The sequence below is a fragment of the Stenella coeruleoalba genome (assembly GCF_951394435.1).
Source record: "Stenella coeruleoalba genome assembly, chromosome: 16".
NCBI classification, from domain to species: domain Eukaryota; kingdom Metazoa; phylum Chordata; class Mammalia; order Artiodactyla; family Delphinidae; genus Stenella; species Stenella coeruleoalba.
The window spans coordinates 37,001,030-37,016,532 of record NC_137162.1 but is presented as its reverse complement, the minus strand read 5'-3'; the positions used below and the strand labels follow the sequence as shown (position 1 = coordinate 37,016,532).

General features: G+C 40.2%; 1 protein-coding gene across 4 annotated transcripts in view; it reads left to right on the top strand.

The window, feature by feature from the left end:
- STAMBPL1 (STAM binding protein like 1) overlaps nucleotides 1–15,503 on the top strand; it is a 43,092-nt gene that overhangs the window by 15,648 nt on the left and 11,941 nt on the right. For 3 of the 4 annotated variants that reach the window (XM_079900774.1, XM_079900771.1, XM_079900772.1), the window contains 5 exons: nucleotides 5,411–5,493; nucleotides 8,277–8,494; nucleotides 11,009–11,084; nucleotides 12,817–12,912; nucleotides 15,045–15,402. In XM_079900774.1, the coding sequence (XP_079756900.1) occupies nucleotides 5,464–5,493; nucleotides 8,277–8,494; nucleotides 11,009–11,084; nucleotides 12,817–12,912; nucleotides 15,045–15,402 (778 nt within the window). In that variant the 5' untranslated portion in view covers nucleotides 5,411–5,463. Of the gene's footprint in view, nucleotides 1–1,524; nucleotides 1,633–5,410; nucleotides 5,494–8,276; nucleotides 8,495–11,008; nucleotides 11,085–12,816; nucleotides 12,913–15,044; nucleotides 15,403–15,503 lie in introns of those variants that run through there. The other variant, XM_079900773.1, reaches the window with a different exon arrangement.

Sequence of the window (15,503 nt, the reverse complement as noted above, 5' to 3'; positions counted from 1 at the left end):
AGAAGCCTACGTCATCTTACTTTTCTAACCATTTGATGTGAAAAGGGACTGATTTTCTTTGAGTTTTCTACTGCATGCCAGGAACCGTAATAGAATTTGTGTGTGTGTGTGTTTTAATGATCTTTATTTAATTTGGTCATGCTGCGTGGCATGCGGGATCTTAGTTCCGCAACTGGGGATGGAAGTGGACGCCCCCTGCAGTGGAAGCGTAGAGTCCTAACCACTGGACCGCCAGGAAGTTCTCTTTTTTGTGTTTTTTTTTTTTAACCTCATGTAAGCTTCCACTGAGTTCTTCTGGAAGGGTGTTATTTCCCCCCATTTAATAGATGAAGATAAAGTACACAAAAGGGTTAAATAAGACACCATAGCACTCCCACCTCACAAGTGGTAGAAGCTGGTTTCTCCTACACATACATATACAGCCCCAAACCCTGAGCTGCTGGGTTAAGGGTGCCCAACCATCTCACCTGGTGTCAGAATAAAAATTGTACTGCACTATGAGAAATAATTCTTTTCTGTCCCAAAGTGCAACTTGATTGCCCTCAGCGTAGCCTAGACTTACCTAAAAGTAATTTAAAACATATATTGGGGGCTTCCCTGGTGGCGCAGTGGTTGAGAGTCCGCCTGCCGATGCAGGGGACACGGGTTCGTGCCCCGGTCTGGGAAGATCCCACATGCCGCAGAGTGGCTGGGCCCGTGAGCCATGGCCGCTGAGCCTGTGCGTCCGGAGTCTGTGCTCCGCAGCGAGAGGGGCCACAACAGTGAGAGGCCCACGTATCGCAAAAAAAAACCCAACAAATACAAAACCTATATTGGGCATGGTGTTTTATTTAATAATCTTTCCTGCAGCAACTGCATTCTTGCTGATTGATCTAATCTTAACCACACTGCTGAGGTATGTTTAACTTGGGATATCCTTCTAGGAATAAGAGACAAATGCCTGATACCTAGCAGGTACTCACATGTAGTACTTACAAGTATATAAAAAAGACAATAAAAGCTATTTCTAATATTCGGATCAAGTTTCATATTTATCAATATTTTAGTACAAATAATGTTATCATCTGGGTCACAGCAGATGATAATTTCTGATTTACAAATATTGTATAAAAATAATCTCTTGAGTATAAAAAAATAATCTTTGGTTTTAACATCTGAATCCTTCCAAATGAAAAGCAAGGATGGGCTTAGGTCATTTTTTTTTTCCTGAAGCAGGTCCCAATCTGTAAGCCTCCTGTGACTCAGGAGATACTCCTTTCTGCCTCTGTCATTTAAAGCATGGGAGTGACCCTTTAACCTCCTTTTATCTAAATCAGATTAGGTCACTGCGGCCCGCAGTCTAGGTTATGATCATTTGCTTTATCTCCAACTAAGTAAATTGCACCATGTTCTTCCAGGAAAACCTGAACTCTAACCCAGTGGGGAGAAGAAAGGCTGCTTTTGGCCAATTAGAAATGAGACTACAGCGTGTGGCATGAGGTGTTCTGGCCTCTCTCATCTGCCGCCCCTGCTTATCCAGTTCCCTACAGCACTCAGCCTGAAAGGAGTACCAGTGAGAAAACGACACATTTGGGCGATGGTCTCACTGGCTGTCCTGTGTGCCCGGTCTCTCAGGAGACTCTTTCCTGCCTGGTTAGTCTTTTGTATTCTGGAAAATCTGGCTCTGTGTATGCAAGTAAGTCAGGATTCTGAGCTTAGCACCCCTGCCCCCCCCCAAAAAAAAGTATTTAAGAAAAAAAAAAGAAAGAGAAGGAAAATTAAGGGAATTAATAATTTAGGCTAAAAAGGTCACAAAAGAAACACTGTGTTAACAGATTCGATATTGTTCTTGGCATTACTTGATGCTGGTTTTAAAGGGCAGAATCGTAGAGCTGCTTCCATATTTCCTTGGGGGCAGTTGAGGCATAGAGACATCCAGGCTATGTATCAACTAAAAATTTATATTTTTATATTAGAAAAAGAGAATGGGTATTGCAGATTATATAGCAGTCTGCCACATTTGCTCTTGTGGGTCTTGGGTTCTGTGAGGTAAGGTATCTCTTATTGTGCCCTCAGTGTTCTAATTATTTTAGTGAGACCTTAGTAGTACAAATGGAAGGTGATACTTGACCATTATTTTTTCATCTTTTAGATACTCATGGCCCACTATATTTCTGGTTAGATTGAAGTAGCATGGCGAGGTTTTGTTTTGTTTGTTTGCGTAGTTGATCTAGAGCAGCGGGTTTTCAAATTTTTTGGTCATGAGACCACTTTACACTCTTAAAAATTACTAAGGGCACTAAAAAGCTTTGTTTCTGTGGGTTATATCTATTTATATTTATCATATTAAAAATTGTAGCAGACATTTACAAGAAGATACAAGTGAGCATAGCCATTAACTTGTACCCTATGGAACTCTCCACTATACAGCTGGATGGTAAAAAAAAAGCAAATAATGTTTTAGTAATATTACAAAAATAATATTGACCTTGCAGACCCCGTGGGGATGCTGTATCACACTTTGACATCTACTGGTCTTGAGAACATAACCTGTTTATGCTGACATAGGTAATTGTTTATATTGCAGGGGATAAGTGCTAGGACTGCAGATTGAAAAATAAAGGAATTAAGGCAGGACCACTGCCACTGAGTAGTTAATGGTCCAAAAAGAAGCAGTTAACTGACCAATGTATAAACTTCTTTCTTATTAGATTTGAGGGGAGTTGGTTTCTGTTTCTGAATTATAAATAAATTTGTGTGTGGGAGTTAATAGAGTTAAAGAGAGATTTAACTATTGGTTTTCATCTATAGGAATTTAATAAATTCTGGTGTTCAAGATATATTGAATTAAGCACTTTATACGTCTAGAAGCTCATTGCGGAAAAGTTTGATTTTTCTGTGCACTTACCATTGTTTTTGGCCGCCCAGCCCTGAATCTACCTTTTCTCACCTGGCACATCCCACTTTGCCTCCTATGGAAGTGTGAAGTGCTAGATATTTGCGTTTTGCGTTTTTAACCACCTTTGCAGCCTGGCTGCAGGCGTGTGACCTAGGTTCTGCCAGTCAGGCACCTCCATCTCATATTTTGAAATAGAAACTAGTGACATGAAAAAATATGTGGCATCTCCACAGGTGGTTTCCCAGACAGCAGCTGGTGTCGGTGATGGAAGCCACTGGCTCCCCCGCCCATCAGTGACAGGCAGCAGACCAGTGCTGCTGTGTGATTTGGGGTCATGTTGCTGGGTATGTAGCCTCCAGGCCCAATTTCTCTGGCCTTCTTGGAAATTTGTGACCTTTCCATTATCATTCTGTGGATTCAAGAGTCAGTGCCTTTGCTTGCAACTAAGAATCCTGCTTGATACATTCTCAGATGCAGTGTCTTTCAAAGCGTTGTTTGGAAGTCTCATGTATGAAAATCACCTGCACCACATCCTAACAATGCTATTGGTGGGCTTAAAACTAGGGGATCCAAAATCCTTTTGAGTTCCAGGAATCTGCATTTTAAACAAGTCTCAGGGTTATATGATTTTAGAAGTGCTGTGCTAATGTTTCCAACTTTTTAAATTATTTGTGCTCTGTTTAAGGATCTGAGTAACCCCTAAAAGAATTCATCTTTGGCTTTTAGGAGACCCTAATCAATGAGTACCTAGTATTTCCTTGTCCTGTTCTCTCCCCACCCAGCCTCAAATTCTCCATAAGCCTCTTTGTTCTGTCTACTTAACTCTTTTAACGTCTTTTTTTTTTTCCGTTTTATTCTCACCGAGAAGTGGTAATTCCCCCAAAGGGATTGCCTACATTCAGTGGTCCCAGGATTAATTTGGATTTTAAAACTACACTGTGACTGGGGCTCTCTGTAGGTCCTTTCTTTCTTGGGCATTTCTGCAACCTGCAGGCCGACAGCTTGATGTGTACTCCAGGGATCACTGGAGAGGATGAAGGGGAAAGATCAGAACACACTAAGTGACTTTCCTTGGAAGGATTGTCCAGCCATGGATTCAGGTCAGAAAATAGCACGGAAGGATTGAATAATCTACTTCTGAAGTTTTTGAGAATCACAGAATGTTGTAACTTGAAAGAGTGTAGCTTAACCCCCTCATTTCATGAATGAGGAACTGAGGAGAAAATATGTGTTCAGAGTCGCATAAGTGATTAGTGGAATATATAAGCCGACATAAATTTAGAAGTGGGAAGTGATCATGCAGAGCTCGACCTAAACTAGCATACAAAGGAAGGAGACTAACATTTATCGAGTGATTATTTGAACTTGGGTACATTCACTTAACATCCCTGAGCCTCAGTTTCCTCAACTGCAAAATCAAGATTCTAGTAATAGTGGACATTGATATGATATTGACTATGTGCTGGGAACTGTTCTAAGCACTTTGTGTGCTAAGTCATTTAATCCTTACCACAATGACATGACATAGGTACTCTTATTTTCCCCCTTTATTCAGGTGCACAGAAAGGTTAGATATTTACCTGCAGTCACCCAGCTAGAGTATTCATTTTCTATTGCTGCACTGCAAATCACCCCAAGCTTCATGTGTTAAGACAACATACATTTGTTATCTCACAGTTTTGTGGGTCAGGAGTCTAGGCACGGCACAACTAGGTCCGCTGCTCGGGGTCTCACAAGGCAGCAATGGAGGCGTCGACCAGGGTAAGGATCTGATCTGAGGCTTGGAGTCCTCTTCCAAGAGCCGTTATTCTTGGCAGAATTCATCTCCCTACTGCTGTGGAACTCAGGATGGCTGAGTCTTCCAGGTCAGCAAGAGAGGTCTCCCACTCAGGATAATCTCCCTTCTGATTAATTGAACCTCAAATGATTAGGGGCCTTAATATATCTGCAGAATCTCTTCGTCTTTGCCATGTGACAGAATATAATAAACATGGGAGTAATCTCCCATCACCTTTGCTATGTTCTGCTGAGATGAGAAGCCAGTTATAGGTCTTGGCCACACTCAAGGGGAGGGGATTACACAAACCTGTGGATCCCAAGGGGCGGGAATCACAGCACTCTCTTAGAATTCTACCTACCACAGCCAGTAAGACTTAGTTTAAGCCCAGATGGGCTCCAGGTCTGAGTCCATGCTCTCAATCACAATGACCTTCTTTCTCCTTTCGAAGCAAGTAAATCCACTTTATAACCTTGCATAGTATTCTAAGTAAGATAACACCCAGCAGATTCATACTGGGTACTAGGCAATAACTAATTCTCTTCACACTTCCTGTTTTAAAAGTCTGCTTCAAGAAACCTTATAACCACCTGCAGTTTTGTATTTTCAGGAAGAGATTTCCAGTCATCTCAGATAATATAAGTTATTTCAATTTGTTCATATTTTTTCTGAGGCAGAAATAAGCCTGGCATTTGGGATTTGAGACTTGAGTTCTCAAGAAATAACCTTAGCTCTGCTTTTTGTCTTTGAAACAGATGAAGTGATTGAGAAGAAACAATAAACACCATCATTTTGTAGACAGGACAACATGGATCAGCCGTTAACGGTGAATTCCCTGGTAGGTGGCACCAACCAATATTTTACATGTGGTCTGAAAACCCAAAAAGAAGAACAGAAACACACTGAATGTGAAATGACTCACAATTCAGGAAGTTGAGCATTTGCCGTTTTCATCCATCTGCGTGGTCCTCTCCTTTGAGGAAGTGATTAATAAACCCATCTTTGCTAGAATTAAAAATAATGCTTTTTTTTCCATGGAAGTGTGAAATGTTAATTTATCTGGTTCGATTCCAGGAGTGTAGTCCTTTAGCACAACACCAATGACATTGTAGCAGGTACTTCAACTTCTTTGTGCCTCAGCTTCTCCCCAGATAAAAAGTAGAGGCTTACCTTGTGTGGTAATGACCAAGGAAATAACTTTCTATTTAACACCTAGATGCTGCTTTGGGATCTTTGTGTAGATGTGTGAATACTTGAAACTCTCATCCTTTTCATCTTTTCCCCTTACAGCCAACATAATACACACCTTCCTGAGCTACATCTTAGAAGAAATAACGTGCTGGAGAGGAAATAACAGGGGCCTTGGGATCCCATGAGCTTATTGTGTGTCCCAGATCAGTCTCTGAATGTGAATATAGGAACGTTATGTAATCTCCATGGCCCTGTTTTTGTACTTTGTGCCTTACACCTTTTGGAAACCGTAGTTTTGATGTTGCCAGCCTGTCCTTGGGACTTGCTAAACGAAAGCTGTCATTACCCTCCCCTTCCTCCTGATGACCCTCCCAAACCCACTTACTACCCCTGTAGCCCTGGGAGCAGCGGTATACTGCTACCAGCGGAATACCCTACACACACAAAGCTTAGCACCAGAACATAAAGAAATAGAGCCTGGTTCTTGCTCTGAAATAGGTTAGTGTTCTCTCTCTGAGGAAAAAGTCCTTCACAGATGCTCAGTTGCTTTTGAGAGTATGTTTGAGGAGCAGAAAATTGTAGGAACTTTTCACTTTCTGACCCCATATTGTCAAGGCACTGTGGGATACTAAAGGCTGACCCATTTCCACCTCTGCAGAGGAAGGAGTCATCCTTATGGAGTGCCTTGTGTGTTTTTCTAGAACATTATGTAGGAATAACTAAAATTTTAGTGGACATGTCAATGTAAAAATGAACACTAAGGCTTTTTCCTCTGGAAAATTTATTTACATCTAAGAAGTTCATATGCAAATGAAACACTACAGATTGATGAAGAGTTTAGGCTATTTCCCAGTTTATCTCTGAAATCAATTTTAAACTTAGGAAAGGCAGCACCATTCCCATAAAGGGAAAATAAACCTTATTTTTTTCCTTCAGATAAAAAGATAATCTAATTATAATCATGTTGCTCCCTGTCTCTCTTCCTCCTTTATTTGATACATTTATTGGTTATCATCTGTGTTGCAGGGAATATACTACATTCCAGAGGACAGAGATGAGTGTAAAATGATTCCTTTCCCTCATGGAGTTCATAAGGAGTCAAAAATACTTGTATACAGGGCTTCCCTGGTGGTGCAGTGGTTGAGAGTCCGCCTGCCGATGCAGGGGACGCGGGTTCGTGCCCCGGTCTGGGAAGATCCCACATGCTGCGGAGCGGCTGGGCCCGTGAGCCATGGCCACTGAGCCTGCGCGTCCGGAGCCTGTGCTCCACAACGGGAGAGGCCACAACAGTGAGAGGCCCGCGTACCGTAAAACAAACAAACTTGTATACAAATAATTATAATTCAGGGTAGACTGTATAGTAATAAAAAACGGACGAGTTACTTTTGTGCACACAGGAGGCTAGAAGTCTGCTTTAGAAAATGTCCTAATTTCCATAGATTTTTTTTTTCCAGTAACTTTATGATGTCATTGAAACATTTACCTGTGGTCAAATAACATATTTTTGGAACACAGTCAGGATTATTTGTTTACGTGGGGCTATGGCTGCTTTCACACCAGCGGAGCTGAGTAGCTGCCATGGAGACTATATGTCCCATTGAGGCTAAGAAACTTGCTATATGGCCTTTAACAGAAAAAATTTGGCTTTTTCACCTTTCAGAAGCACTGACTTTTTATTGAAGAATTGAATAATTATCCTGAATGTATATGTTCCATGTTTTTTCAGATGTGTATAGATGTTGTTTTTATTAATAAAATACAAATATATTAATATCACAGACTTTTTTTTAGTAATCATTATTATTTTCTCAGTCAGGGAATAATTAATGGTGTAGTTACTATTATGTCAAGCTCTGAGAGTGTCTTTATGTTAAAAAAGGGGTGGGGGGAATGGCCATATGCTTGAAAAGGTTTTTCCTGGAGTTATTGGTGGGGTTTTATTCACTTGGTAAAGATACAGGGAGGCCCTGAAAGCTACTTATAAAACCAGATGTGTTTTGGAATAGAATTGAATCCTGATAGTAACTTCGAATCCAAGCCATCTCTTGGAGGCCCTTCAAGTATAACGACATGATCCCTACCCTGGTAGGAATCCATCTCTTGGTTTGCTTCCATGAGGATATAAGGGTCAATGATATTTTACCTAAAGTGACCTAAAACATTTGCATACCCAGAAACTGCCACATAATTGTAGCTGAAACCTATAAGAGGTCTTAGTCCAAAAGAGTGTATGTTTACCCTGGAGATGTGTATCTTTTTGGTGTGTAGACCACACGTTTAAGCAAAAAGAATTATTTTTATCGTACCATTAGCTTTTATGAAAAACTTTCCTTAGGTATTGATGTCAGGTATTTAGTACAGAAAATACATGTATAATTTCAGTCATGTTCATTTCTTCTTATAACCAGAGATTCAAATTCGACTTTGCAGAAAAAGTTAGCTGCCATGCCGGACCACAGGGATGTTTCCCTCAGCCCGGAAGAGCGAGTCCGCGCCCTAAGCAAGCTGGGTTGTAATGTCACCATCAACGAAGATATCACTCCGCGCCGCTACTTTAGATCCGGAGTAGAAATGGAGAGAATGGCGTCCGTGTATTTGGAAGAAGGAAACTTGGAAAATGCCTTTGTTCTCTATAATAAATTTATAACGTAAGTGTTTTATTTTGGAGGTCTTCAAAATGAGAAAATTGGGGAAAATATTTACATGGTATTTTGGTGAGACCGCTTAGATGCCGGCATGTTTTCACATTCAGACTGAATTTACAATCTCCCAAAGCATGAGATGTCCAGGTTTTTAAGTTACCGAGTAATGTACTCAAAGGCGGCCTTACGCCATCTCTGAAGCTTAGGGATGAATAATCAGGGATGGGGCGAAGCTCAGGGATGTCAGACACCTTTCAACAGGCCAGCGCAGTAACCAGCATGCCCCTTCCCTCTCTTCACAAATAAAATTTCTTGTTTTGTGTCATTCTTCCTTCACAGGAATGCAAGCTTTATGAAAGCAGACATCATATTGTAGCTCCATCTACAATACCTGGAATGTGCCATTAACATTTTAAATATTTAATTTGATGGGTTGCGACTAGGGGATAAATTGACGATCCTAGGAAGGAACTGATTCCGGGACAGAGTGTAGTAGTTGGTTTCACATTGTAGTTAGTATTTTTTTTAAGGCAGTTCTTCAGCTGTGTAAGAATTGTATGTATAAAAGAGCTTCCAAAATATTGAGTGAAAGTGGCTCCATCAAAACAGCCATGTAAAAATATCACACTTCGCCGGGCTTCCCTGGTGGCGCAGTGGTTGAGAGTCCGCCTGCCGATGCAGGGGACGCGGGTTCGGGCCCCGGTCCGGGAAGATCCCACATGCCGCAGAGCGGCTGTGCGCGTGAGCCATGGCCGCTGAGCCTGCGCGTCCGGAGCCTGTGCTCCGCAACGGGAAAAGCCACAACAGTGAGAGGCCCTCGTACCGCAAAAAAAAAAAAAAAAAAAAAATCACACTTCACATTAGATAGATATTTGTTAGTAAGATATCCCAGTTTGAACTAAAAGAAATGGGATTTGGGTTTTCTATACCAATTTGCCAGCTTACTGATTGGGAGGATCTCCTGTTACCAAAAATTATTTCATCTGAGCTGAACCCCTTATTTTTGTTTTAACTGGAAATCACACATTGGTTAATTGTATTAGTTTAGTTGGGGACTTAACCTGAGACCATTCGAGAAGCTGACAAGATCAACTGTTTTAAATACTGCATCCATGATTCTACCATGGGCGAAATTAAAGGCAGTTAATATGGTGTGCAAAGTGGGCTCTGCACTTTATTCAAGTTAATTAACTTCTTGGAAATTTAGAGAATGGTTGGCAACATTCATCCTACCTGGGAAAAATCAAGTTTCTATAAAGTTAAGCAATAACCATGAAATCGGACGTTATAAACTGTTATTGATAGCACACATTTTCCATTTTAGTTTCTGAACTATAAGTTACTAAATTATAATATTTTTTTCACCTTCTTCTGGGTTTTGCACACAACATGTAAGTGTGGTAAAGGGCCACTACACTCTCTGAGTTACTGAGTAATCAGAATATTTGAATTCTCTCCTGTCATTAACGATATAACCATAGGTAATTCAGTTTTCCTCTGTGAGTTCAGTTCCTCATCTACATAAATGAAAGACTTATGGGTGAAAATCTCTGAGGTCTCTTCAAAAGTCTACGACTTTATGCTACTTACAAAAGCCCTAGGCAACTGACACACCTTATGTAATTTCTTTAGGCTTTAATTTTCTTATTTGAGAGATAAGAGTTATAATACCAGTCCTCTGTATTCTGTAGTTGAGATGATGAGTGTATGTGTGATTTGTAAACAACAGAACATCAGTAGTTATAACATATTAGTTGATCAAAAACAGTATTTGCTCTAAGAGCTTTTCATTCATTTAACAAATATTTATTGAACATTCATTATGAGAGGGGCACCATTCTACAGGCTAAGAATACATCAATAAGGAAAAAACAAAAACAGAATTTCCTGCCCTCGTGGAAGTAATATCTTCACTTTACCTGGAAGCAACGTATCTGGTTTGCTGTACTGATTTCCCTTCATTTTTATTGTCCCTTGTTCCTCAAAAGGTGATGAAAAATAATTAACTCTTAATTAGCACCTCCTAATCCATTAAGGATTCTGGCTGACATTTCTCTGAGTTATGAATTTTCATTTAAGAGTTTTTAACATAGACACCATGGCCACTACTGATTCATCAGTGGCCCTTTGAGTCTTTCAATGGTGAGAAGGGGTTACATCCATCTTTCCAAACTCTTACATTTTCACGTGATCCTCAGTGTTGCCAGCACTACTCATAAGTAAAATGATGCTCAAGGGGATATAGTGCCAAAGACCCCAGAAAAACCAAAGTGATGTGGTCTCTTCAGGGAGCATCCCAACTTTACTCTCTTAACCTCAGTGCTTACAGTTAACTACCCTGTAATACCAAAATCATACTTGGGCCAGCCTTTGATGGAAAGGCAAATGGAAAGAATATAGAACATTAAATAATGTTATTAACCATGTCCTTTGTGAAAAGGAGGCTCATTCTCAAATTAGAAGCCATCATTGAGCTTTTCCTGTCATTTAATGCTAAAGACGTGTTTTCTTTTTCTGCAGTTTGTTTGTAGAAAAGCTTCCTAACCATCGAGATTACCAGCAATGTGCAGTACCCGAAAAGCAGGATATTATGAAGGTATTGTGGGATAGACTCTCCCCCGGGGGGTTCAAATGTTCCACAAGTATCCATTATTGATTCATCCCCTGCCTCTCCTCCTCTGTCTCATCCTCTCAAGAGTTTAAGCACAAAAGATTCATTCCATTAGCTATGATGTTTCGATCTCTTCCTAGACCTTTAATCATCATTACTGTGGGATGGCTACTTGAAACGAGAAAAAAAAAAAAAAAAGAAAAAGATCAAGAATGTACTTAATCATATTAAGACGTGAAGAAGGAATTATTTTATGATTCCTCCCAGAGATTGAGAGAATGGTTGTCTATTTCCCCATACTTATTTGAGACAGTCATTTTGGCTGGTTTTGATTATTCCATACAATTCTGAACCCAAAACCTATTTGAATATCAGTGTTGATTATTAAGGCAGCCACAAAGTTCTAGTCATTTTCTTCTTATAGTACTAGCCTATGAGACAACAAAGTGTTTAGTGAGTGGCCTGAAATATTCCAAAGGAAAAAGAAGGTTGTTGAAATGTATTTATTTACCATCAACATTTGCTGCATATATAGTTCCAAATATCATTATCTAAGAATATATCCTTTTAGATAACATTTTAAAATGTTTTCCATTTGTCTTAAGTAGTTTGGATTGATTTTATATGATGGAAGGTAAAACAATGTATACAAAGTCAATCACAGTATGAATTTTTAAATTACTCTCAAAAAATATTTTACCACATAACAGAATAAAAGCTTTCTTACCAGCTATGTCAGGCCTGGGGGTGCCTGTAAGCAGAACACAAATTTTTGTCAAATGGTCATCTACATTTTAAAATTTCTGTACACTATCTGAAGGGTCATTCATTATCAGGCCTTTGAGTAGCATTTCCCCTCAACTCTCTTGTTCACGTAAACTCAGAAAATTCTGTATGGAAACCAAGGTCTTAGGCTGCCAAGGTGGATCTTTGACTCTAATTTAGGGTTATTCTTATTTTTACTTGTAGGGAAAGAATTCTCCAAAAGCATATACATTTTCTGTTTGTGCTTGAATAAATGAATGATGGATAGATGGATGGATGGATGGATGGATGACAAAAGATTGGCTAGAGTTAGGAGTTTTAGTCCTAATGAGGCCATTAGCTAGTTGTATGACATTGGACAAGCCTTTCAATCCCTCTAGGCCTTTGTTTCCTCATCTCTACAAAGGCGGGGCTGGTGGGTGCTTGGACTGTATCAGATTTTCCTAAATTATGATCACTGGGAAATTGTTTGAGATCCAGATCCCAAACCCTTCTCTAAATATGTTGTCTCAGTAGGTCTTGGGTTAGGCCTGGGAATCTATATTTTTATAAAAAGTGCCTGAGTTCCTTTTTACAGTCTGTTAAGACTAGGGATCCCTACTTACGGTGTTCTCTGAGGTCCCTTCTAACTATGATGCCATAAAATTTACCTACCATGGAATGTGCGGTTACAAACCCACTACCTAAAAATGAGGTACCTACTAAACAAAATGCTTATCTAACCAGTGAAGTCGATAAAGGTCTTACAAAGGGGATAATTTTTTCTCTTCTCTACTGAAAAGTTATATTTTGGAGCCCTAGAAAAGATTGATTTTTCCGCGATCATCTTTGGTTACTTGTGTCTTGATTTCTAATGCACATACCAGCTGTTTTTCTTTCTCAGCTGATGATCTGAAAGCTGACTATACTGAAAATCCCACTAATCAATATGTATATATATATTTTTTAAAAGAAACTGAAGGAGATTGCATTCCCAAGGACAGATGAATTGAAGAAGGACCTTTTAAAGAAATATAACGTAGAATACCAAGAATATTTGCAAAGCGAAGTAAGTTCAGTTGATACATTTATTGCATGACTGTTTTCTGTGCAAATATTTTTTGAATTTCATTTTAATGAGTTTTTCAAATGTCGTATGCATTCAAATTAAAAATTAAAAATACAGTGACGTAAAACCCATAAAAAATTCATGTTGATATCCTGGTTAAGCACTTGCACCAAGGATGTGGTATTTTTATTTCCTGTCAACATCTAATAAAGTGAAGCATTAGGAAATAGACTTCTTACAGTGATTTAAGCAGAGCTTTTTGACCAACTCTTGCCAATGTAATCTTGAGCCAGATGGCTGCGTTTTAGCAATGAAAGGAGACAGTAAGAGCGGTAGGGAGAACAGTATATAGTTTCTGATGTGTCTAATTACGTATGCCTTGGAAATGTGAATTTGATTCTTAAATATTGTAATCAGTATAACATCAGATGGAATAATGGCTAACCATATGAGTGAAATGTAATCATATCACCAAGGGGTGATGGCTCCTGGATTCTTATTAAATAGAGAGTGAAAATGAAAATGATGTCTGAGACTGAAGGGCATTGAAAGAAGCAGCTGACCAGTCAGTCTGTAAGATACTCCAGTTCAACACTTGAACTCTTAATGTTTACAGCATAATGATAAAGGTTGTTTTGCTTTTTTGTTTGGCTATGTGTTTATGTGCTTTGGAAGTTGTCACTTTTACTGACTCTCAGTTCAGTCCAATCTTGTTACCTCGGAGTGTGGTCACAGGCCTTCTCTGCTTCCTTTGGTATAGCTAGAAGGCAGGTTTGAGTGAGCTGTTTGCACTGAGTGACAGAAGGAATGTTGAGATGAGAAGATTTCCTCCAGTGTGGTTACTCATGATTTGATTTGAACTATGAAAGATAAAAGTGATTTTGGCGGCTTGGACAGAACAGCAGGAAGGGATTTAATTTAACAGCCCAGTTAAGCTCCCTTCCCTACTCAGCAATGTGCATGCTGGTCCTCTCAGGAGCGCTCTGGGAGGAGCGGCCTCAGCAGTTGTTAACCTGGTCTGCCTTTGGTGACACCAGTTACTTCCTAGTCCACAGTAGGATCCCAAGTATATGACATGTAGAAATCTTTGGGGGATGGAATGGCAGGCTTTATGCCTTGGACAGATGAACAGACACACTGAAAAGCCTTTGCTACAGGCAACACTCACATCACCGGGGAGCCTGTTGAAATGCAGATTCTCAGGCCCCACCCCAGACCCGCTGAAGGCCAGTCTGCTCTATAACAAGACCCAGAGTGCATATCAAAGCGTAAGCTGTTTTGATGTAAGCTTACACTGCTGTAAGCTCTGTCCCCTACCTCACCCCTGCCTTACAGTAGCTCCCAAAGTCTAGTTTTCATCAGAATTATTTGGGAAGCTTGTTAAAGATTTATTCTTTGACCTAATAATGACTGGATATTTTTGTTAAGACTGGGGAGCTTGGGAATCTTCATTTTTAACAAAACTCCTAGTAGTTTGTTTTGATAGAGTTGATTGGACCACATTCTGAGAACCATTTGTTAGTGATTCCCCCTTCTCCATAAAGTTCCAGCACTATGAGTTATAGAGTCAAATGCAAAAGCTTCTAGGGTGGCACTGTCCCACAGAACTTTGTATGATGACGGAAATGCTCTATTTGGCACTCTCTGATACGGGAGGCACTAGCCCGTGGTACTTTACGTGTGGCTAGTGAGAACTGAGGAGTTGAATTTCTAATTTCATTTCATTTGAATTAAACTTAGGTAGTCACATGTAGCTAGTGGCTACTATATTGGACAGTGCAGTCCAGGGTGATATAACTATTTCTGAGGTATGGTCTGATCAGTCAGGCTGTGCAGACAATCCTGACTTTGATTACTAATATTTAAAAGCACCGGAGGGTGGAGGGAACTTGATTGTCCTGGCCCGTCTCTGGTAAAATATGAGTGGATTTAGAACTGCTCCTGTAATCAGATTAAGGGGCTTTTGCCACGATGTTACATATTTTCCTGGCAGTCTCAGGAGTGTCCCTGTGGGCATATCGCAGTATCTAGCTGTGTCTCTCCGTCTGCTAGAAGATTGAAACTGTCTAATCCCAGTTTGATGCTTTTGCCTTGGAAACTAACCTTTTCTTCTGGCAACCACATTTTTTTAGAACAAATATAAAGCTGAAATTCTCAAAAAACTGGAGCATCAGAGATTGATAGAGGCAGAAAGGAAGCGGATCGCTCAGATGCGCCAGCAGCAGCTAGAATCGGAGCAGTTCTTGTTTTTCGAAGATCAGCTCAAGAAGCAAGAATTAGCCCGGAGTCAGATGCGAAGCCAGGAAACTCCAGCGCAGTCAGAGCAGATTGATGGGAGTGCTTTGTCCTGCTTTTCCACACACCAGAACAATTCCTTGCTGAATGTATTTGCAGATCAGCCTAATAAAAGTGATGCAACCAATTACGCTGGCCGCTCGCCTCCCGTAAACAGGGCCTTAAAGCCAGCTGCAACTCTAAGTGCTGTTCAGAGTAAGTGAGGAAATGCACCCCACAAGACGTGGAATCTCCTCTAGTGGAACCATATTTCTGTGACATCTGGGAGGGGTCCCCTCATTTTATTGTTAGTTGTG